Raw genomic sequence first — 23,921 nt, forward strand, 5'->3', positions numbered from 1 at the left:
AAAATAGACAATTTGATGGTTAATTGAGTGATTGTATCACATGTAGAGGGTTGTCACAATGACTAGTGGCATGAAAAATGTAGTTGGGCTGACCCGACCCGTTTCCCATGCTTATGATAGCGGGTCATCACTTGTCCGTTAGTAAGAAGAGAAGAAATGAAGGCTTTGAGTATAGCCGTAGCAGCTTTTTCAACATTCAATACAACTCGCCCTCGTCTCTTCACTTTCCCAAACCCTTCTACTTCTTCTTCTCTCCTTCTTCCGGCCTTCAAACTAAAGAGATTTTCTATCTTCTCCGTTCAACAATCGCCGCCGGCGTTAGGGTTTTACGCCGGAGTTACAACAATGGGGGAGGGCTCAGCATTTCAGCCGTTGTCAGTTCAAGTGAAGGACCATATTGATTTAACGCCAAAAGAGGAGCAGATATTCAACCGTCTTCTTCAAGTTGTCGAGCATTATAATATGGGAACACAGCTTCGTGTTGCTGGTGGTTGGGTTCGCGATAAGGTTTTGGTTCTATTCATAATTATCCCTTTTGATTCTCTTTGTTATGATTTTATTGAGATTTTGCTGCAGACTTCGTTTACCTGTACCAACCTAAACTGTTATGAAATTTTACAATCAAATTACTAGTATGTATTGTGGAGCTAAAACTTAATTCCATCATTGAGAGTCTCTTTCAACTTATACGAATACTCAACGTCCCACATACACCTTTCACAACCTTAGTTCACAAATATTTAACTATTCAGGATTTCAGGTTTTAACATATTTTCTTATTTCTTTTTTTGCACCCATCTTTTCTGTACTGTCACTGATAATTACTCCTTCCATTTCAATTTGATTGTCTTACTTTAAAAAAAAAAGAATGTCTTTTTTTCTTTTTTGACAACTCTTTAATTTCGACTTTTCACATGACATGTTTAAAATCATGAGAGTAAAGGACATTTTAGTATATTTCACATATTGATTAAAGACCACAAGACTCAAAAGTTTCTTTATTTTCTTAAACTCAGCATCAAGTCAAAACCAGATAATCAAATTGAAAAGGAGAGTAAAAAGGAGAGAGTATGATATATGTAATGAATGTAACACGTATACATGTGTCCAGACAAATATACCCTTGTGGATGGAGTAGCATTTTTTTCTTGAGAAGGTAAGTAGATTATGTATCGAAAATGCAACAACTTAGCATCAAGTTGGTGCTAGGGTAGTACACGAGACAAATAATCCTTCTGTACGGAAACATGAAGGGAGTAGTATTTTCATGGAACTTTAGTGAGTGCTACGCTCTAAAATTTGAAATATTATGTCAAAGGACACTATAAAATGTGCTTAGATGTCAAGTCGACCTCACAATCATCTTAGGTCACTGAAAGTGGGATAGAGGATTTTCACAATGTGGAAGTTAGTAAACAAACTGCATGAAAGTGTTGTTCAGAGAAGTGGGAGAGAGTACAAGATAAGTGAGACTCGAGGTCTTCAACGCATCGATAGATTGAAAAGAGAATCAGGTCCCATTCATTTGCTTTTTGAATTACTCAGAACAGATTTAGTCACAAGTTTAAAGCTTAATATAGGGAGAACCAGAGAAGTAAGCAGTCTTTTGATGAACCTTTATTTTCACGATCATATTTTCTTGTCTTCTTTTAATCATGGGGGGTATATCCAGATGTGACAGTGTATACTCTCAACCAAATAAGTTTTTCATCAATTAGGTTTTCTAGTTTCAACTTAAACTATGGAACACTGCTTGTGTGAGCAAAGAATAGCAGGCTGGAATGAAGGAGGAAGGTTACAGCAGGTTAACCGCCATGGAAATAATTCTTGTGCACACAAATTTGATTTCTGAACTGATGGTGTTCCTTACTTTATAAGAGGTCATATAAAACGTTAATGACTAGTATAGAAAGGGCAGGCAACAAAATTTTGATTAATGCATGTTTTTTCTGTAAACTTACCTATAGTAGAGCATTTGATTTAGCATTAATTATTTTTGTTCCAAATAATTGACCCAAAGAAAAAAAACACATATTCTTGTCATTTTCTGATGGGATGCAAGAATCTGAATATTTTTATTTTTTCTCCACAGTCCACACTGGGGAAATATTCTATAGATATACGTATGCATGTGCCTCACATACTAAAGCTAGCAACATCATCTTTTATTCACTGTCCATTGTATAAGCCTTGTATCCTTTTCTAGTAATATGAAGTTTGATACATCATTTAGCTCTTACAAATAAACAGAAATAATGCACATCATTGGGGATGTACAACCATTTCTAGATTTTTTTCCTCTTTTATCTTGTTAATAGCAACATGCAAAACTATGTAACCTGAACCTATTAGCCTAAACTAGTTCGATTTGTGCTTCAGTTGACTACTAACTTTCTTTCCTGTGGAAGTTTTCTAGAATTGCCTTCTACATGTATCTTGATGACTTTTTATGTGGCCAAAGTATTTAATAATCAAGAAATTAGATTTTGTTGTTTAATATAAGTGATTTGTCTTTCTATGACCTTTTTTCCTTTGGCTAATCTGGAGTTCAATTACTGTAGCTTCTAGGTAAAGAGTGCTATGATATTGATATTGCTCTTGACAACATGTATGGACGAGAATTCTGTGAGAAAGTGAACGAGTACTTATCAGCATCAGGTGAGGAAACCCAAGGAGTTGGCGTTATCCAGTGGTATGTTCCTGTATTCTTTCCTCGTGAGATGTCTGTTTCCAATTTTTTCCTGTCACATTAAGGGAAGGGGGGACAATGAGAATCAATTATTCAAACCCACATCTATGGTGGAAAACTCCCACGGGTACATTGGACTATCAGTCTTGGTTTTGGCAGATCACAGATGTTAAGCAACCAAATAGACGTAAAAGTTGGTCTGTCTTTGATTTCGAGGGAGGATGGGTAAATCTGGTGAAAGTAATTGGCACAAATGACAAATGATGAACAAGCATATTAGTAAATTCTTTGTCTCACTAAAATGGGGATTCAGGCTATATTGTCACATTGCAAGGCAATACTTCTAATGAAATAAACTTTATATCTACGAATGAATTGGGAAGACTAGTTATTTGCACAGATGGCAGAACCATGAACTAGCTATTAGTTAAATTTTTGTTTCTCTGAAGTGGGAAGTGAAGCTGTGTTGTCCCTCATTTAATGTAGGCACAATTATTTCTACTCTTTGCTCTAGTAGATTTCTTAGTTTGGAAATAAGTATTCTTCAGATCCCAACAAAAATATAAAACACTAGGTGTCTTCTTCCCATTTGTCTAAATCTTGGTGGCCAGAGTTATCTTGTACTTGTACTTGTGGGAGGTAGCAGGTGTACCCAATGGAATAGTTGAAGTGGAGGCTAGGTAGCTCGAAAACCAGTGTTATTAAAATGATAATAATGTAGTGTAGGACGTGCATTGTGTTATTGAGAACAATTGCCAAGTTGTCAATGACAACAACATACCCAATGTAATCCTGCTAGTGGGGTCTGGGGAAGGTAGGATGTACGCAAACCTAACCCTACCTTTGTGGGGTAGAGAGGTTATTGATAAGGTATCAATTAATTGAACCATGACTTGAGAAGATATGTTTAACTCTAGTTCAGTTGGGTTGCTTTTTTGTAGTCCTCATTTGTGTATAGTGTAAGAGTCTTAATAAAGATCTAGCTAAAAAATATCTGGGCGTGAAGTACAATTCTTTTTTGTAGCTGGGCATAAAATACAACTCTTTTTGCAGGTCTGTGCCGTTCGAGTGGAGTTTGGGACTTGGGGGGGGGGGGGGATATTGGTTTTCCTACATATTAAAAAGATGCAAGTTCTTAGTTTTGGTGCTAAAAAAGGAAAAAGAAGTAAATTATAATTTGCTCTGCTATAAGTAGGGGTGGGTATGATACAATATTGAATTTTTTGTCGGTTTTTAAAAATGCTGTACCGTTACCATACCAAATTAATTTGATATGGTTTGGTATTTGAAGTTTGGTTTAGATCATACATACACCTTACACTTGTAGAAATATTTAAATAAAAGTTCAAACAATTTCCTTCATTAATCAATCTCCCCAAAAAGACATTTCAGTCAAGATAGAGTAGTCAAAGTTCCAATGTCTAAATAATTAATTTTGTATTAAAAACTATTTTATATATTTGCCAGCATTATGATATAGATGAATTTAGATGTAACTATTGGTGTGGTATTTGGTATTTCGATATTTTTATTATAAATACCCAATACCTTATTGAATACCAAATGCCATAATTCTGAAATTGTGGTATAAATTAGTTTCGATATGGTATTCAATATCTACTGTACCATGCCCATTTCTAGCTATACAGGGTCGTTTGGTTGGGAACAAGTTATTCCGGATTAATTATCTCGCGACAAGTTATTCCACCCTGTATATGGGATAACTTACCCCATCACTAAGGTTTAAATGGTGGGATTAATCCCAGGACTGCCTAATACCTCCAACCAAATGCGGGATAAAAGTCCTGCATTTTTTCCCCGGGATTATTATACCTTATACTCACACCAAATGACTCCCAAATGTTTTATGTTCTATCCTATTAGGAGTACTTTAAGATCTTACGACTATCTATTTTGATTGTGATATACCACTTTCTTATTTTTGTTGTTGAGTAATTTGTCACTAACTAAATACTGTTCTTCAATTTTTACAGCAATCCCGATCAGTCAAAGCACTTGGAAACAGCAAGGATGCGCCTTTTTGACGTATGGATTGATTTCGTCAACTTAAGAGCAGAAGACTACAGTCAGAACAGTCGTATTCCCACAATGGTATGTAAATGTGAATTGGTAATCAAATGTAAATTTTCTCTTTGGTGTTTAAATTTGTTGTGTTTTTTACTGTAAATGCGAGGGATGAAGGCCAAGTAGATTCCACCAAACCTAGCAATGAAAAATTAACAAAAAGGAGTAAAAGGAAGGAATAAGTAAATCTAGAACCTTTGCATGAGTGTCCTTTAATGCATTCGGTACCAAAGGCCTCAGTTAAGAGAGTGCAATGCTTAGTTTCATCCTTTCAATTAAGAATGACCTAGTCCTCAGAAAATGAGGTTACTAAGTGAGCACAATTGGGGTGGCTATTTACTGAATGAGAATGCTGAATCATGTTACCAGTTTCAGTCCACCTCTTGCTCACGATCAATGAAAGTCTCCTATTTAATACGTTGGAATAGTTTAATTACCAAGATCTAATTTCTTTTAAACATTTTTTTAACAGTAGGACCTTTATTCATGAAATTAATCAGCCATTGTTGCAATAGTATGAAGTCTTCATATATTTACCATTGATATCTGTTATGATTAAATTCCTTTCCATTAATTTAATGTTGTCATCCTAACTGTTATATCAAAAAACTAAAATGTCAAAGTTTCGAGACTCAAGCGTGTGTGTTCAGTGTACCATGTACGCTAGTTTCTTCATTAAACTCTTTCTCATCTGTTGTTCCTTAGAAATTTGGCACTGCAAAACAGGATGCAGATCGCAGGGATTTGACCATTAATAGGTACTTTGTTATACCTTTACTTTCTGGCACCTTATTTTTATTTTTGCCACACCTTCACACTGTAGGCAGCAACTTGGTTTAGTTGATATTTATTTCCCCTTGATCCCAGCCCAAAGTCCCAAACAACAAAAAAGAGTAAATGAGGAAACAAAAGCACCTTGATCATGTCAGTGTAAGAGCACAAACTCTAGTGGAGCTTTTAGTTTCTTTTTCTTCTTCCTTTTTTTCTAATATATTTATTCATTTTCTCTGCATCTTTTTGGTTTGTTTTAATTTTTTCTCTCAGAGAGGGGTGAGGGTGTTTTCATATAATTTCATTTAGTTTGTAGAATCTAGCCTTTGGATGCATTAATGTATTAATCCAACTTTATTTTAAGTTAGCTTTTTGTTTCCAAAAGGTAGAATATGATTTTCTTTGTTTAATCAGTTAATCCTTCACTAAAGATTATGTTTACAGCTTGTTTTACAACATTAACAACAGATCAGTCGAAGATCTTACAGAAAGAGGTTAGTATGACCTCTGTTTCTTTTGCCCAGATTCAGTTAAGCATACCAATAAAGATAGGTTAAACTACAAGTGTCTGACTAATTAATTGATTTCATGTTTCTCAGGCATTGCAGATCTGAAGTCTGGAAAAATTGTCACCCCTCTACCTCCTAAACAGACCTTTTTGGATGATCCCCTAAGAGTTCTTCGAGCTATTCGTTTTGGTAATGCATTAGATGATCTCTGATTTGCCTCCCTCCCTCTTTATATGACAGCCTTGTTTATCCTATATGTGGCATGGATGTCGAGTGTTACAGTTGACCAGTGTTTTGAAAAGCAAAAAACGCATAAAAGCTCTAAGGTCCATTGGGGCTTTAAGCGCTAAAATAGCATGGACTTTAATGAAAAAAAGCGCAAAGGAAGATACAATACAAATATATATGTTTAGTCCAAGGCTAATAATTCTAAGCATGAGTAACAATTTTTTTTTTTTTTTTTTTTGACAAAGGTAACAGTTTTGTGTATTAATCTTTAGCACTAAAGGCTGGGATCCCAAATTTACATCATGGAGGTACATACAGTTGCGTGTACTTAAAACAAAACTAAACTAGATCCTACTTCATCTTACAAAGGACCTAGGATATCTCTAACCGCTATAGGATCATCTACATACTCCGAACTGCACCAATAGCAAAAAGTGATTATGCAGTTCATTTTAATCCTGTGTAAAGGACTACTAATACTCTCAAAGCATCTCATATTTCTCTCCTTCCATATGGTCCACCAAATCACTGCTGGGACAATCCTCCATCTGCTTTGGTCTATACTGCCACTGCCTTCATTGTTCCAGCTTTCTATAGCCTGACTTGCCTTTTGTGGCATGGTCCAGTTTGTGCCCCTGAAGCTGGTAAATAAGTGCCACAGTTGTCTAACCACCTTGCAATGAAGAAATAGATGGTTGATTGTCTCTGCCTGTTGCTCACAAAAAAAACATCTTCAAACTAGCATTAAAAGCATTAAACGGATGCAGAATTACACAATAGACAAAAGGGCTCACAGTGAGCATAAAAGTTGTTAGCTCCTTTACAATCTTCAAACTAGCACTAGAGAGCTAACAAAGTCAAGAAATTGTTTAGTGGTAAATTTACAGGGGTTAAATGAACCCAACTGAACAGCATAAGTAAACATCTAACTTTAAGAGAGTGGTTTGGAGTTGAGATCCCATTAAAACATCTACGGTTCCTTTCAGTCCATAAACACTAAAAAATAACTCCAGGGATCATTAGCCAGACTTTCTTGATGGACTTATCAACTCCATGTATTCCAACTTGCGAAGGCTTCTTTCACATTTTGTGGCATGACCCAGTGTAAGCCAAAAATGCCACAGAACATATTCCATAGAACCTTGGCCACTGCACTGTGAAGGAGCACGAGTAAAAAGTATATGAACAAAGAGATTGAAAACAATTACAATAAAGCGAAATATCAATTGTTTAGTGTCACCTCTTTAGAAGAGGCTCATTGGCAAGTAAGAGTATGTCTTAGGACCTTGATGACGACATTGAAGTGCACATTAAGCGCGGTGAGGTGCTCAACACACTTTAAGCCTCGCTTTAGGGCTTAAACGTGCCTTTGACAACACTGCTGTTAACATTATATTGGATGATTTGCAGCCTGTGAAGTTTCAAGCATGAATTTATAATCCATTGAGTTATAGGTAAAACTTTAAACAGGACAGATGGAGCTCTTTCTACATAGAGCTGAGGTGCGAATATTAGAACGACTATAGGCATCCCAGTCAAATTCAAGATTGAGATCTTCTCCAAGGATTTTGGTCTTGGTGTATACAGTATTAGGGATTTTGATACTGTTAGATTCAATATGTGATTATCACCCAAATCAACATGTATGATTGATTTGGAGGTATTTCTTCAAAGTCATAAGCAAATTGAATATTTCTAAACATTTTGAGATTGAGCTAAGTGGGGCATCTAAATTAGGATTAGTTCTTTTTTAGGAGTTCTATCCTCACCCTTCAAAATTACTTATAGAAGTAAAACATAAGATGAGGAATTTCTCAGAGAGAACTAAATTGTGTTGATGGCTGGCTGGATAAGGATAGGTTTACGTTCCGCTATACAAGCGGTGTACATGCAGCAGAGAGACTACACTAGTATATTGTTCTCTACAAAGAGCACACCAAAATTTGATGAGAATCAGAAACAAGCCCTACCTGTACCAAGGTCAAGTCATTAAACTCAAGTCATTTTGATCAACATGGCTGCAAGTGGCTCCCTGTCCATATGCTTTGACTATTGGTCTAGAATTGGCTGCAAGAGACTGCTCTGTGAACCTATCATTTTCTACCCCTCAAAGGATCTCTTATTCCTTTTACTCAGAAGTACCTGTACCAACCAATCTTCGTTTTGTCTTGAATTCTTGATCTTTGGTGCTAGTGGAACAAATGAAGCAGGAACAAACTCCTCTATGTAACCAAAAAGGGGCTGGATCTACTGCAGGGGACTCTTGCATTACCTTTAACGTGATCTAGCACGAAGGTAGCAATTCTTTTGCTCCCAGAACTGGTTCAAATCCAGCTAACGGAAGAGGTTGCATATTTCATGTGTGTACATGTCTTTTGAGTAGACTTAAGTCAAATGTAATGGCTAACTTCTTTGTATCTCCTTCAATCACTTTAGGTTCCAATAAAGTTGGTTGGGACATAACTTTGTTGTGCTGTTAGCTAGATGACACTCATGTTCTCCATATGATTTGGTGATTTTAGGTGCAAGGTTTGGGTTTATATTGGATGAAGAACTAAAGAAGGCAGCTGCAGATGAGGATGTGAGGGTTGCTATTGCTGATAAAATTAGCAGAGAACGCATAGGACATGAAGTATGTTTATCTTATCTCTAAGTGAAATTTTACGTGATTGAAATTAATTTGGAGCTCTAGATGGTCTTGTCTCGTAGAAGGAAATCTGTAAATGCCCATTGCAAAAGGTTGTTGTCTGCTTCTAATCTTCATTTCACTTTATTTTATAGATTGATCTTATGATGTCTGGCGATCAACCAGTCAAAGCAATGACTTATATTGCTGACTTGAAGTTATTTTCAGCTGTATTTAGTCTTCCTTCTGATTTTGAGCCATCAATTCCTGATGGATGTGATAGGTATTGCTTACTCTCTTATACATCTTCTTTATTTTCGAGAAATCATTAGCTGTGTGCTTGTAGAGATTTTCCTTACAAAGAAAATGTGTATATTGCTGTGTTCTTCACGGACCAAATATCCGACAAGCCTAGTTCATTCACTGTTCCTTACGCTGTATGTTATTGTCTAGTGAGAAGGTGTAGTAGGAGTAAAGGGATGACTTGTTTGCCCTTGGAGAGAGAAATATTAAACCCGATTGCTCGGTACTAGAGGTAGGATAGAAGGAGCATCGCCTAAACTGGACGTTATTTTCTAGGGAGAAGGGTGGTAGTAGACGTAAGACATGATCTTGTTTGCTTTTGGTGATGGAAATATGGATTTGATTGCTTGGAGCTAGATATGTGGAAACCCTAACAGGAAGAAGTTCTGAACATTCCCCTATGTGATGGTTTGTCTGCTCTAAATCCATTAGTTGGTGAGCTAGATTATTTCTAATTGCTTTTAGCAGTGTCATCTCTGGGGTGTTCTCATTTTTAGTTTTGTAGGAAACACATGATCATATTTTGTTTTTGAGCAAGTAACAAAGTTTGTATTAGTGACCAGTTCTTGAAAATCCCAATTTAATAGAGAAGTAAAAAGGACAAAAACAAAAACTAAAGAAAATGCAATTCTAACGGGAAACAAAAACTCTTCTAGGATTTTCTTTGCATCTTTAAAGTAGGAACTTTGTACACCAAAATAAAATAACAGTAAACAGTTGGGTTTGATCTCCTATATTGTGTTACTTCTATCCTCAAAACATCTGGCATTTCCTTCTTCCCAGATAGTCCACCATATACATGCAGGAATGATCCTCCAATTGTTTGTCTCTTACTTCGGTATTGTTCAAGATACCTCTGAGATTGATAAAAATCTTCCCAACTGATCTTTGACTCTGCAACGTAGGAATAAGTGGCATACAATCTCAACTTCATTCTCACATAAAAAACACCTTGAGCATAAAGTGATTCCTCTCTTTATCACACATTCATATGTCAACACAGCCTCATTGGTTAACAACCATGTGAAACAAGCAACCTTGTAAGGTATCTTGACCCTCTAGATATGTTTCCATGGCCAGTTAGAGATTTGAGGCTTTGGCAAATTCATGATCTTATATCCTGCATTCACCATGTAAAGGCCCTTTATATTACCAGTCAACTACAAACAGTTTACTCCTTGCAACCGTTGAAGGATTCCAGGTGTTTGTAGAGTTCAACTTGTCTAGAAATCTCCCAATCATTCATCATTCATCTAAGCAACAGCTTCTAGCCTTGAGGAGACCACATCTCTATCACTGTCCTGTTTTGGTGTTGACCAAGAGCATACAGTTGAGCAAAAGACTACTGCAAATTCCTATTGCCTATCCACTTATCTTTCCAAAGATGGTCTTGTTGCCATTGTGAACTTTGATAATAGAATGGCTCTTAATGGAAGGCCCTAAAACTCTGATGGACCTCCATTGACTCAATCCATATGGGGTATTGACCTCCTTGGTAACCTATCTTTCTCCCCAAATTTGTTCTTGATAACACTTCCCCAAATAGTCTGTAATTCCTGGGAATATCTCCATAGACACTTTGATTTCAAAGCTTTGCTCTGAATTTTGATTCTTCAAATTCGTGAAAATTGTTAAATGGGCTAAAATGGGCATTATATTGTAACATAATGTATTAACCAAAAAGGGTTGTTAAGGGGAAGAGAGTGGACGGAGGCAACTGAGAGAGAGAGAGAGAGAGGAGAGAGGCGAGGGAGAGAGGAAGAGAGGAGAGAGAAAATTGTTATATTCTTTTCATGAGTCAGAACTTTTTCTTTTGCTGAAAAAAACTACCTTTTAAGGTACTTTTACTTTCCAAACCATCTTCCATGGCCAACAATCCACCTGATTGTTGGAGGAATTAAGATCTCTGTAAGCAGAATTAACTGAGAATTTCCTTTACTGTCACACTGCCAAACCAGACTGTGTTCTTCTTCTGTTAAACCATTGAACTGGCTGGAGCGTTGTAGAAATCAAAAATCCTGCCCATATCCTAGTCATTCAGATATCTTCTTAGATTGAGATTCCATCCTGGTCCTGTCCATACTTCAGCTACTGTTGCATGTTGTTGACATAAAGTGTAGATTTCTGGAAATACATGCTTTAGTGTGTCCTACTCCATCCGTTGTCATTCCAAAAGGATATTTTCATCCCCCCATTTCGAAGCCTACCCTTGATTGGAAGATTGGCTATAGTTTTTGATGGATCTGCGGATACTGTGACCATAAGGAGTGGTTCCCACCTGTGTTATCCAGTTCTCCTCTTCCCCATAGGCCCATACCTAGCTCTAGTAGCTTTTTTCCAGAGAGGGTTATCTTCTGCACTGTACCTCCATAACCATTTCATCAGTAGGCTTAGTGTGAATCGTCGTGTTACCAACTCCCAACCCCCTTCTAATGCTTTTTGTCAGAATTTCCATTTGGCTAAGTGAAATTTCTTTTTATCATCATTGCCTTAAATTTCTCCTTAAAGTATCTATCTTCTGTATTACATTAACAAGAGCAGGGAAGATAGACATCATAAATGTAGGTACTAGGTAGTGCATCAAGCACACTGTTGATCCAGGTCAATCTTCCTCTTTGGGAGATGTATTGATTCTTCCAGTTGGTCAACCTCTTTCCACACTTTTCTAGTACCTCATTGCATACTCCTCTTGATTTGATCTTTGCCCCCAAAGGCATACCCAGGTAATTAGTAGGTAGAGCTCCTATCCTCCCCCCCCCCCCCCCCCAAAGCATGAATAAAGGAATAGAGTTTCAAATACAAGTATTTGGATATCTTCTACCTCATTAGTGGGATATATGTAGCTCTTGTTCCAGTTTATGTGTAAGCCTATAAGTGTTAAAAGAGGATGAATACAACTCTTTAAGTATTGGACTTGCTCTTTAGAGGCCTCACAAAATATCAAGGTATCATTTGCATATTGAGGATGTGTAATTTCTAAGCTATTCATGGTGCTGGGATTTGCCTGGAACCCTCTGACCCACCCATTTATTTTAGCTGTCGGTAACATGTTGCTCATGTCTTCCATTGCTAGCATGAAGAGGAAAGGGGAAAGGGTGTCTCCCTGTCTCAAGCCTCTAGAGCCTCTGTAGGAAGAGAAGAAACCAAGAGGAGATTTGTTAACCAAAACTGAAAACTTGACTGTGCTAATACACTGCTTAATTCACTTCAACCACCTAGCACCATAGCCTATATTGTGTAGGAGGTCTAGCAGGTACTTCCAATTTAGATGATCAAAAACCTTTTGGATATCTAATTTGCATAAAATACCTGGTAAATTGTTCCTGTCTGCTATCAACACATTCATTTGCTATCATTGTAGCATCCATGATTTGCCTCCCTTTGATCAATGACATCTATTGGCAATCCACCAATTTGTGGATCACTTCTATCTTTCAGTCAAATAATCTTTTGTAAATACAACCTCCAATTAGGCAACTGGTCTGAAGTCTGACAATTCAACAACATCCCCCTTTTTAGGTTTTTGGGCTACAAATGTAGCATTGTATCTCTTTTCAAAGAAACCTTTACTGTGAAAATTTTGCTCTGTGGCTATTACATCTGGACCAATCACTTGCCCACATAAAGAGAAGAATACCATGATGTATCCATCTGGTTCTGGGTCTTTGTGTCCTGCACATGCTTTGACACAATCCAGGATCTCCTGTGGTTCAAAAGGTGCCATCAACATCATATTGTCCTCTGCATTATCATGGGGCAATCCCTCATGTTGAAATGTGGTCTCCATCCTCAGTCTCAGAGTAAAGTTCTTCATAGTAGAAGACTATTTCCTCCAGGCCAAATTGGGGCACCACTTGGGATGGGAATGACTCAGCCACATGCATCATTTGATGAAAGCACTCAAGTCGCCTCTGATAATTGGTTTGTCAACCACACTTTCTCTTTCTTAATGTCATCTGGGTCTGTCAGTTTCTCCTCCTACTGTTAGCTTATCAGTGTATTGACTCTCTTTTGTGCATTGGCTGTTATGTGAAAAAAAATAGTATTCCTATCACCTTGTTGCAGCCATAGTGTCCTAGTCTCCAAGCAATCTCCTCATGTCTTGCAATATCTTCAAATTCCATTGATAAAGCCAATCTTTTGGTTATTTCATCTTCTGTTAAAAGCTTCTGATCTGGGATTTCATCCAGCTTGTATACTGATTTAATACACATTGCTTCTGTAGTCATAGTTTACCTTTGATTGTTTTACTCCATTCCTTCAACTTCTTCTTCAGAGCTTTCAATTTGAAGGCCAGAATGTAATCAGACCTCCCAGTGCAATAGAAGGATTTTCCACCAGTTCTTTATTTGTCACTGAAGTCTTCTGTTTGAAGCCACCAATTTTCAAATTTGAAGTAAGAATTGTTATGTTCCAGTTACCACATTGTAGCATCAGTGGTGAGTGATCGCCAGTCACTCTTTGCATGATGGCATGATGGACTGCCTTATGTTCCCGAAGCTTGTATCCCATTCTTCTGAAATTAAGAACCTATCCAACCTTGCTGATACTGTCTTGTCTATCCCCTTATTTCCATGTTCTCCCCCTGTACTTCTAAGTGATCAATATGGTTGTTTCTCTTATGAACATTGGTAGTGTGATGGAAGAACTTGGTATTTCTGTCCCTCTTTCATCCATAAGGTCCCAGACCTTTGTCTCCATGCAATCTCCTCATGAATATGTAGTTCTTCATAATCCATGAGAACAACCGGCTTTTGATCGATTCTTCCTCTGTCAGTGCTCTACTATCAAGTAAAGAGTCCAATCTTCCATTTGGCTGAGCAACATCGACCTTTGGATCTTCAGGTTCCCTTGTTCATTCTTACTCCATTTCTTAAGCCTGCCTTTGAGGGCTTTGTGTTTGCAAGCTAATATGTAGTCAAGTCTTCCAGTGAAGACAAAACCTTCTGTGTTCAACCACCAATTTTCAAAGTTGAAATAAGATTTTGAATGTTCCTAGGACCCACAAAGAGTGCTAAAGGAACATGATAAAATTGTAGAAGTGTTCGTTTTATGTTGAAGTGCTCATTCCATTCTAAGGAAATCAAAATTCTATCTATTTTGGATACTGGTTTTTGATGTATAATTTTCTAGTTCTTGCTCCTTGATGGTTGTTACCCTCTTACATGTTAATCACTTGTGACTTTTACAGACTGTGTGTTACTTGCTTGGGTTCAGCTTGGGAGCTTTTAAGCCTTATTGGACGCTCCTCATTTTCTGTGAGTGTTGCTCCATGATCGTGCTTCTGCCTGAACTTGTTATCTGTTTATGAAATTACTACCGGGTGATAAGTATGAAAATCGTTATGAGTTGTATATCCTATTCAAGATTCTAGTAGGTGCTCAATATATTTATGTCCTGTTCATTAGTATTAGGGTGGTTCTTTAACTTATCGTCTCATGTTTAAACAGTTATCTCCTCTTCTTACCTTATAAAGGAATGTTTGGTTGTACATATTCTGAGAGTTTGATTTTCTCTGTGTGTGAGAGAGAGTATCAATATCACATTTTTTTCCTGTGATAAGTGATAAAATTGATTTTGATGTGATGATTGATCCAAAGTACCCCCCCTCCCATGGCTTCTGTAATATAGGCTTAGGCTAATTAAAAACTAACCTTGTCATGTCTATTTCTGGTTCTAGGATGATCAAAGGAGACTTTGCCTGTATGCTGCTTTATTTTTGCCATTCAGAGAGACCATTTATAGAGATAACAAAGCCAAAAAGGTAAACTCTGGACCATCAAAGACTCCATGCAGGCAGTTGGTTTGCATTGATCGATTCCAGTCTTCTTGTTTTATGTGACTTGAACAGTTCTTATGATTCCATCTAGGGTGTGTTTTGCTTATGATTGATGTTATTGGACATTTTGTTTCTAAGCAGAAGAAAAATCATGGCCTAAAGATGCTAATTTTGAATGTAGTTGTAACCTCTTTCTGTGAACTTGATAATGTCTACACATATTTAGGATTTGCGATTCTTTTTGTCAATAAATACTAACTTTGGCTGACGCTGATCAGATTCCAGTTGTCAATTATATTTTTCGCAATTCTCTCAAGTTGAAGGCCAGTGATGCAGAAACAGTGAGTGATTCTTCATGGATTTGATTGAACCTTGGAACATTAACCTAGTTTTTCTTGTGACTCTCTACATCAAGAAATGTTATATTCACCAAATTATGATCCATTTGCAGGTCATAAGCTTGCATACTGTAACTAAGAAGTTTGTCAGCTTAATTCCACTACTCGTTTCTAAAGAAGATATCCAAGTTCTTGAAGTTGATTGGAAAAGAGATACCATTGAGGTTCCAATTGCTTCAAAACTTAGAATATTGACTGGTAACAATATCTTTCTTCTGCATGACAAGTGCTCTACCTGTTAGTGTCATCTTGCAAATTGATATAGTAAATGTTTGTTCACAAACAGGTTTGCTACTTCGGGAAATTAAAGAATTTTGGCGCGTCACTCTTCTTCTATCTATGCAGCTACATCCTGTTGACATTGTGTCCTCTACAAGTTTCTCAAATGAGAACTTTGAACTGGACAAGAGTAGCGGATTATTTAAGTCAGTAGAGAATGCAGTAAGAACACTAGGTATTGTCATTCGTCCTCTTTGCTTCTAACTTTGTGTTCCCTTTGCGATTGTGAAACTAGACAAATCAATCATCTCACATAACTACTGAGCATGAATTTTAAGACTTGAGGTTACAATTGCCACCCTTTTATATATTATTTTTGTTGCTAAATGCTCCTGTCTTTCTGCTCTCTTTCCCCTTAAGCACTTATCTTCAGTGTTGCTTCAGAGCTTGGATCGATTCGGTCGAAGCCAGCCATAAAAGATAAAAATAACTTTAGCCTTATTCAAATTCCTTTGTTATATCCCATATCAATGTCTTTTCTCACATGCACACTTATTTAGTGTGGTTCTTTGATGAATTAAGGGTTATCATGGAGTACGACTCCCACCAAAATGTTTCGTGTGTTGATGTGCATGTTGCATTTTGTAGAAACCACATATTTGATTGAATTGTAGATCTTTGTAACCTATGAGCTTACCTTAATTTCCAGGTCTGGATAAGGTTTGGGAAATGAAGCCACTGGTTAATGGAAAGGAAATTATGAATATTTTGCAGATTAAAAGTGGAGGGCCAGTTGTTAGAGAATGGGTATGCCACTAATACTATTTTCTTAACCAGCGTTTAATTGGTTATAAGTATTTGCTCATAGTTTAATTTTCCTCCGCAGCAACAAAAATTGTTGGAGTGGAAGCTCGCACACCCTTCTGGTTCTGCTCAAGAATGCCTTGATTGGATGAAGCAAGCACAGTCAAAACGTGCAAGAACCGAGTAGTTTTGAACTTCAATCATATACAGTAGGAGAAGTATTGCATAGCTGATGGATGTGAGATGTTGCTCGACTTGACCTTATATGCAGAGAAAGAAATAGGATAACAGTAAAGGATTTTGTTCAATTGAGGAATAACCAGCCCCTAATCACTTGTTTCCTTTTGGTGCACTGATGAGGTTTTGGTAGGTATAGAATATTTGTAGAAACTTTTTTGTTGGTATTCTCCTCATATACGGGCATTTTTGTGCCCACTGTTAATAACTCTTTATCTTATTTATTTGATTAAAAAACCGAAAAGTTCAATTCAGATTCGTGTGCCCAATTTTATATTTGGGTAGTGTGCATGACCAATTGCTGATAGCAGCATAGAAATTAGAATCAAGATTTTCCCTTTTTTCTACTCTGTTGTCCAAGAATTATATACTGCTTTGCTTTCATCAGAGAATTTGAAACATAGGCAAGTTCTGTTGAAATGCTGTCTTTAAAAAGTCAATTCACTTTTGCCTAGTTATCTTCCATAGTCATCCAACTTTGCTGAGTTAGCCTCCATGGCCGTTTTAGCTGGAAATATAATTTCCGGGGTCGTATGGTTGAGAACAAGTTATTTCAAGATTAATTATTTTGGGATTGGAGACCTTAAGATGACTTATGAAATAAACACAAAATATGAGATAAGTGATGACACTAAAATATTCAACAAAAAAAAATAATGAAATCGCATAAAACAAATATTGCAAATTAATAAGTCATTATGAAAATGATCATAATTTAAAAGTACTAAATCATTCTAAAATAAGTCTAATAAGTATTAGTTATCTAACTAAATACTAAAGAAAATTTAAAATTAAATTATGTATTTTAATTGCCTAAGTCAATGTAAAACTAAAGAACAAGTATTCAACATTATTGTCATTCTTAGTGTTGAATTGATTTTTTTTGTTAGCATTAATATTAATTTGATTTTGGTTTTAGTTTTACTAGAGTTACTAACATTAATTGACTTGACCTTTATTGGGCCATACAAAATTATAAGTTTCAAACTCGAAATAATATGTTAAAAGATAAAAATAATGAAAAAAAATATAAGAAATATTTAGGTTCAAGTTCGAATTCCGATTCAAAATGGGATCTTCAACGTGCGGATTCAAATTAAGTCGAGCGCTCTAATATGAATATCGGATATCAAATAACCCCCCCCCCCCAAATATAATTAAAAATAGAGAAAATAGTAGTAAATTTGAATTATAGGGTAAAATTAAACTGTCTATAACTATAACTACAAAATATAAATAGGAGTGGAAGTTATAACCGTTTTTTAATTAGACAATTCTTTTCACTAATTAGTCTTTTTTTGTTATATAAACAACGGCTAACCATCTTCTTCAGTCACTTCATATTGGAAACGAAAGTGTAAAATCTCTACTCATTTCATCTTTCTGCAAAAAAAGAGGGAGAAGCAGTTCCTGAAAACGAAGAAGAAGAAGAAGGGAAAATGGAGATTGATGGACAGAATGAAAATCAAGAAACAGAGCATAGAAATCAAGAATCTGATGAAAAAATGGAGGAATTGGATCCAAATAGAGGACAAAAAAGGAAGCGCCAATATGAAGATAAAATTGGCGACAAGAAAGAGGAAGAAGAAAGAAGAAGAAGAGCTGCTGAAAAGGAAAAATCAAAAGAAGAACGAGAAGAAAGAATAAGAAGAGCAGCTGAACAAGGAAAACGGCCTATTGGTTCTGATAACTCTTTACGATACTAATTTTCAGATTAAACTTTACAGACGCATTACTTACCATATTTCTGACTAAAAGATCAGAAACTCGATTTGATATCATGTATGTGCTATTTTTGGAAAACTGTTTGATATTAGAATAAAAGATGTGCCATTTCTTGTTAGCAATGTTTCAGAGATGATCATTCTTTTTGTTCTTTGTTATATTTTAGTCACTTTGATGATACTTATTTATTCGCGCTGTTTACATGAAAGAAAATGTAGACTGTTTGTTCTTCCACAGAAAATTATTTGAATTCGTCTTTTAAAACGTTCCCCTAATTTTTTCTTCCCAATTTTCTTATTGAGTAGATACTGTTTTAGTCTGTCAGCAAGAACTCAGGAATAGCACAGAACTCCGGAATAGCTTTGGGAATTGGCAATGGGATGATCGATGGAATGTTTCGAGGTGGCGCACAAGCATTTAAGCTTGACACGCTTATGAAATTATAAGATATAAAAGGAATAACAGAGCTTGTATAGCATCAAGTCCGATGATCTGGTCGAGGGTTTGCCTCAGGATTCAGAAGATCAGTATCGAAATACTGGTTTACAAGTCGTCTCCACTTTGAGTTGTGATCTTGGAAATGTGATGAAGATGGGTTTCAATAGACCATGAAGAATCATTTCATTCCACAAAAATGATAATTAAGATGGAAGGTTTGCGATTTTCTGGTCATCTTGGATAGGGTATGCAATGAGGGAATGTAACCGTTACAACTTCAGAATCCATCCTTTCATCGTGACCTAATCAGCATCGGAAGCTTTTCCTGGTTATCGCAGACGGGCAGATTGATGATTTTAGTTCAGACATGTTATGTGTTTCTTAGGGATTTGAGTACAACAACAATTATTTGCCTCAATCCCTAGCTCGTTGGCGTCAGACAGGATGAATCCATACTGTCCATATCGCTCCATTTAAGCCTCGTCTGATTTTGAACAAAAACAAATGGGATACAATATCCTTTCATTTTAGAATCCCAGGCATGGTATGTAGAAACCTTGAAGAGATTAACTCGCTGTTTGGTAGGCTAACCTGAGCGGAACCGAGGCCTAATAAAAGCTACGGTTTCAGAGATGATATTTTAGTCTGTTAAATGGCTCTGCATCAATGTGTCCCTTAAAAAGTAGTAGCTAGGATCATTCTTTTTGTTCTTTGTTATTATTTTGTTCAATTTTGCTGGTATTTCGTTGTTCGAATGAAAGTATCCCTGTACATTATTTATTCACGGGTTCAGTACCTTTCATACAATGGCTTACAAAAGCAATTTAGAGTATTTCCATGGACAATTTGAAAGAATAGACATCAAGAGCTTTTGTTTGGATATCTTTTCCTAACTTGCCGCCAAAACTTTTTGCAAAACAATCCTTACTGTCAATTGCTTCGGCAGCTGGTAAGCCAATAGCAGTTGATAAAGTCGAACTTGATTTACTAGAAAATTTGCCACATCGAATGAGAATTCAATATGTCAACGAGAAAACAAGAAAAAGTGTGGAGCAATTTCAATCTGCCGTTTTATTGCAACTTTTGTAAGCACCAAGGCCGCAATGAAAGTGGATGTCGACTATTATTGGGAAATAATGCAGCAAGAAACCAAGAAGAAGCATCGAAAGTTGGCTCTGGGATAAAAAAAAAAATACCACGGTGATGCTAGGGAGATATTAGATGAAAAGAGGGCTGGAAATAAATCCCTTGTGGTTGATAAAAGTGGTGTCCACGATACGATCTGTTAGTCTGTTACATGGCTCTGCATTAATGTGTCCCTTCTTGCAGCTCCACTTGTTGTATTTAAAAAGTAGTAGCTAGGATCATTCTTTTTGTTCGAATGGAAGTATCCATGTGCATTATTTATTCACGGTGTTTACAAGAAAGAAAATTATTTTATTCATCCGTTAACTTCTACAAGAAAGTAAGGAGTAAGATATTGCCTCCAGTCTATTTGACTTGTCATGTCTTTTTTTGTACGCCCCTTATGAAAATATTAGTGGAAGTTGTAACTGTTTTTCTCTTTCCAGTAATTAGTTTTATTATATAATAACGGTTATTATTTGTTCACCATCTTCTTCAGTCACTTCATATTGGAAAAAAAGTGCATAATCTCTACTCATTTGGTCTTTCTGTTTTGATTTTCTCTGCAAAAAAAAATGTTTACTGTTGGAGAACCAGTTCCTGCAATTGGACGTAAGCGAATACGTACTACTGATGAAGAAGAAGATGATAATGCAAATGAAAAACGTAGAATTCATGAAGAAGAAGAAGAAGCAGGCCAAAAAGAGCTTAATCGACAAAATGGAAATCAAGAATCTGACAAAAAAGTGGAAGAAACAGAGGATGGAAAAACAGAGGGATTCGATGAAGGAGAAGCTGGAGGGCATCCATTAGGACGAAAAAGAAAACGCCAAGATGATGAAAATGGCGACAAAGAAGAAGAACGCAGGATCGGGAAATAACGTCAATCATTGAAATTCTGAACAAAATGGAAGTGGAAATCAAGAATCAGTAGGAGAAGATGAAGAAAGAAGAGCTGCTGAAAAAGGAAAACAACCAATGTCATGCAAATGTGAAGCGATGGTGCGTGAATTTTTTGATTTCGAACAAGGAGAATCATTTAAAACAAATGAAGATGAAACTCATAGTGATATTGATGATCATCGGGATTTGGCGATTTTAAGATCTATGTGGAATTTCAAGAATATCAATGGGAATTCCCAACATCCTCCCTCAGATAAACTACTCAAGTACATCTTGTTCTCAATCCCCAAATTTAAACTCATCAAAGAGTATTTAAAGATGAAGATCATGGAATTTGAGTCTAATTTCAAGGATATTACTCAAATGGATGGAGATAATCCCGAGATGAACCGAACGATTGATAGAGAAACTTTCCACTTGTGTAAGCTACTATGGGGTAATCAGAAACAACGACGTAGTAATCCGCAACAGCAACTAGGCGGTAATCAGCAACAACGACTACGTGGTAATCTGCAATGGGTACTCCGTGGTATTCAGCAACAGCAACTCAGTGGTAATTTCTGTTTGGTATATTATCATCAGGGAGACAATCTTAGTACATGTCTCATAATTTTGAGATAAACTTTACAGAAGCATTAGGATATTTCTGACTAAAAGTTTTTCAACTCATTACAATGTTGATTTTGTGAGTGAATCTGATGTATGGAGTGTTTTGGTAATGACAGTTAGCATATTTTAGCAAATTCTTACCAAATTTTTTTCATTGACATCCAAATACACATTGTACAAAGTCAGTCAAAAAGCCTATATCAGAAAGAAAGTTATTGGTCAAAAATAGGTTACTCGCATTTGAACTGAAACTAGTAGTCTGACTCAATGCTTGATTTGCTTGACTGGGACTTCCTAAATCCTTTCCTGAATTCCAGCTATCCGATTCGAGTAACTTGGAAACTGGACTTGGTGAATGGTGAAGGCATCCGATCCATTTGCCCACTGTTTCCTGGGTTGCTCGAGTAATAGTAAAGTGTTTGCAAAGAGATGTCCTTCTGATTGCACTTGCATTAATTTTGAAATACAAAGCATCAGTTAACTTACATAAGTTATTTTTTAGCTCGCATCGCACTCACTAATTCTTTTTTGACCAAACTGTAAGAAGTTTCATCCAACCAAATAGCATCTGTACACCGCTACTTTGTTTTGGACTATAGAACTAGTCCTCGAGAGATCACCTATCTATCTATACTTAGTAATTACAGAAATTAGTCTAGGCAGGGATACATAATTAATTGATCAAGAATTGGTTTCCACTTCGGTATGAACTGTCCCCTGATGTGCAATTGGAGGCAGATTTCATTTAATCTCTTGTCAGTAGATGTGCACTGTTGTGAGAATCAGCTGGAGTTCCTTTCATTCCAAATATCGTAGACACTTGCTGCGTACAACCAGCCCAATATTTCTGCGAGTGGTCCACTTCTATGGGCTCTATTCGATACCCATTGTAGTTCATCCTCCTACTTTCCTATCTGTCTAGGCCTTTTCATCCACGCCAAGAGTGAGCCCCAACAATTACTTTTAGAAAGAATTTTGTACAAGGTTGTGCAACAAGCAATAGGCCTATATTCCTTGACATAAGTTGGATTTTGAACCTTTGGTATCAAGGTTATTGTGGTACAGTTAATCTCTTTCAAGATTTAACCAGATTCAACGAATTGGGTAACCACTTGTATAACTTCCTTTCCCACAATAGACCAATTATATTTGAAAAACTCAACAGGAAATCCATCAATGCCCGGGGACTTATAATTTAGCATATCTTGGACAGTCAGGTTGATTTCATCCCTTGTTACCTCTTGTACTAAGGCGAGTTGTTGATCCCTTGTCAAGCAGTACTTGATCCCATTAGTTCTTGGAAGAATGTTAGAAATTCACGCTGGACTTGTATAGGATCTGTTAGGAGCAAACCTTGTTCATTACAAATGGAAGTTATTGAATTTCTGCATCTGCTTGGCAGCACATTCAATCGTCTTTAGCTTTTTGCATACTCTATACATAGCATATCCATGAGTGTGGTGCTTCCAAACATTGCGAACTGTGTCAGTGAAATCTTGTCTCGGCACCAGTTCATTAAGGAGTCTGAAAGGTCTAGGGAGATGTTGAATTTGTGTAACAATGTTGATCACCACAGGTGAGTGATCAGAGCATCCAGGGTTTAGATAGTGCACTTCTACTTGCTCATTGTTGTGGAACCATTCGTCATTGCCGAAGACCCAGTCAATTAAGCTATATATTCGATCTGTATCCTCCCTCTTGTTACACCATGAGAACTGACATCCCTTTCTCCTTACTTGCCCGAGGCCCAGTTGTTCAATACTTTCCTGGAAATCAATTGTCTCAGATATTGCCATTCTTTTTTTTTTTTTTTTTTTTTTTACCGTGGTTTCCGGGCGTCGCTTTGCGAACCCGACTAGCTGTACCCACCGGGTCCCGCTGTTTCAAGGCGGGTCCACCACGGTTAGTTCCACGGGGCCCTGGAGACGCGGCCGGTTTGTAATGCCTCCAGTGGCCCTGCTGATATTGCCATTCACTCTATCAGAAACTGAAAGGAGTGTATTAAAGTCTCCTAGAATTAGCCAAGACCGGTTCACTGACCTTTGTATCTGCCATAGCTGGTTCCATATCTCTTTTCTTTGATGGATAGTATTATATCTATAAATAAAAGATACTTGGATCGTGAATAAGGAGCATCTATCACTCACTACACAGTGGACCAATTGAGGATTGGACGATACTATGCGTACTTGAAACTGCTGATGCTTCCAACATACCCATATGCTTCCTCCTAACTTTTTCAGCACTTCTAGCTTTCACTTTTCTCCTTGAAGGGCTTGTTAAGCCCTCTAATGTTCCAAGCACACAATATCATGGAGGTAGAACCCTTTGCCACTCTTTGTGTGACTGCCTCTAGTGGATTAAACTGATTTTGGTGAAGCATTTTTTCCGCAAGTTCCTCATCTATATACATGGATTGCCTCTATTTATTCCCATTCACTTTGACCATTTTTTCTTTCCCCTTGATCTTTGT

At 36.8% G+C, this 23,921-nt stretch overlaps 1 protein-coding gene across 2 annotated transcripts in view; it reads left to right on the plus strand.

Moving 5' to 3' along the window:
* The first annotated feature begins 153 nt into the window (after positions 1-153).
* LOC125809142 (tRNA nucleotidyltransferase cca2) overlaps positions 154-23,921 on the plus strand; it is a 244,098-nt gene continuing 220,330 nt past the window's right edge. Inside the window, exons 1-14 of one of the 2 annotated variants that reach the window (XM_049488795.1) lie at positions 154-507; positions 2,562-2,692; positions 4,684-4,801; positions 5,480-5,532; positions 5,990-6,039; positions 6,145-6,243; positions 8,805-8,914; positions 9,064-9,191; positions 14,403-14,469; positions 14,892-14,975; positions 15,269-15,331; positions 15,442-15,586; positions 15,675-15,842; positions 16,317-16,414. In XM_049488795.1, the coding sequence (XP_049344752.1) occupies positions 157-507; positions 2,562-2,692; positions 4,684-4,801; positions 5,480-5,532; positions 5,990-6,039; positions 6,145-6,243; positions 8,805-8,914; positions 9,064-9,191; positions 14,403-14,469; positions 14,892-14,975; positions 15,269-15,331; positions 15,442-15,586; positions 15,675-15,842; positions 16,317-16,414 (1,665 nt within the window). In that variant the 5' untranslated portion in view covers positions 154-156. The remainder of the gene's footprint in view (positions 508-2,561; positions 2,693-4,683; positions 4,802-5,479; positions 5,533-5,989; positions 6,040-6,144; positions 6,244-8,804; positions 8,915-9,063; positions 9,192-14,402; positions 14,470-14,891; positions 14,976-15,268; positions 15,332-15,441; positions 15,587-15,674; positions 15,843-16,316; positions 16,415-23,921) is intronic. The other variant, XM_049488796.1, reaches the window with a different exon arrangement.

Source organism: Solanum verrucosum, unplaced genomic scaffold, assembly GCF_900185275.1.
Source record: "Solanum verrucosum unplaced genomic scaffold, falcon-dt-bn FXZP01000062.1, whole genome shotgun sequence".
Classification (NCBI taxonomy): Eukaryota; Viridiplantae; Streptophyta; class Magnoliopsida; order Solanales; family Solanaceae; genus Solanum; species Solanum verrucosum.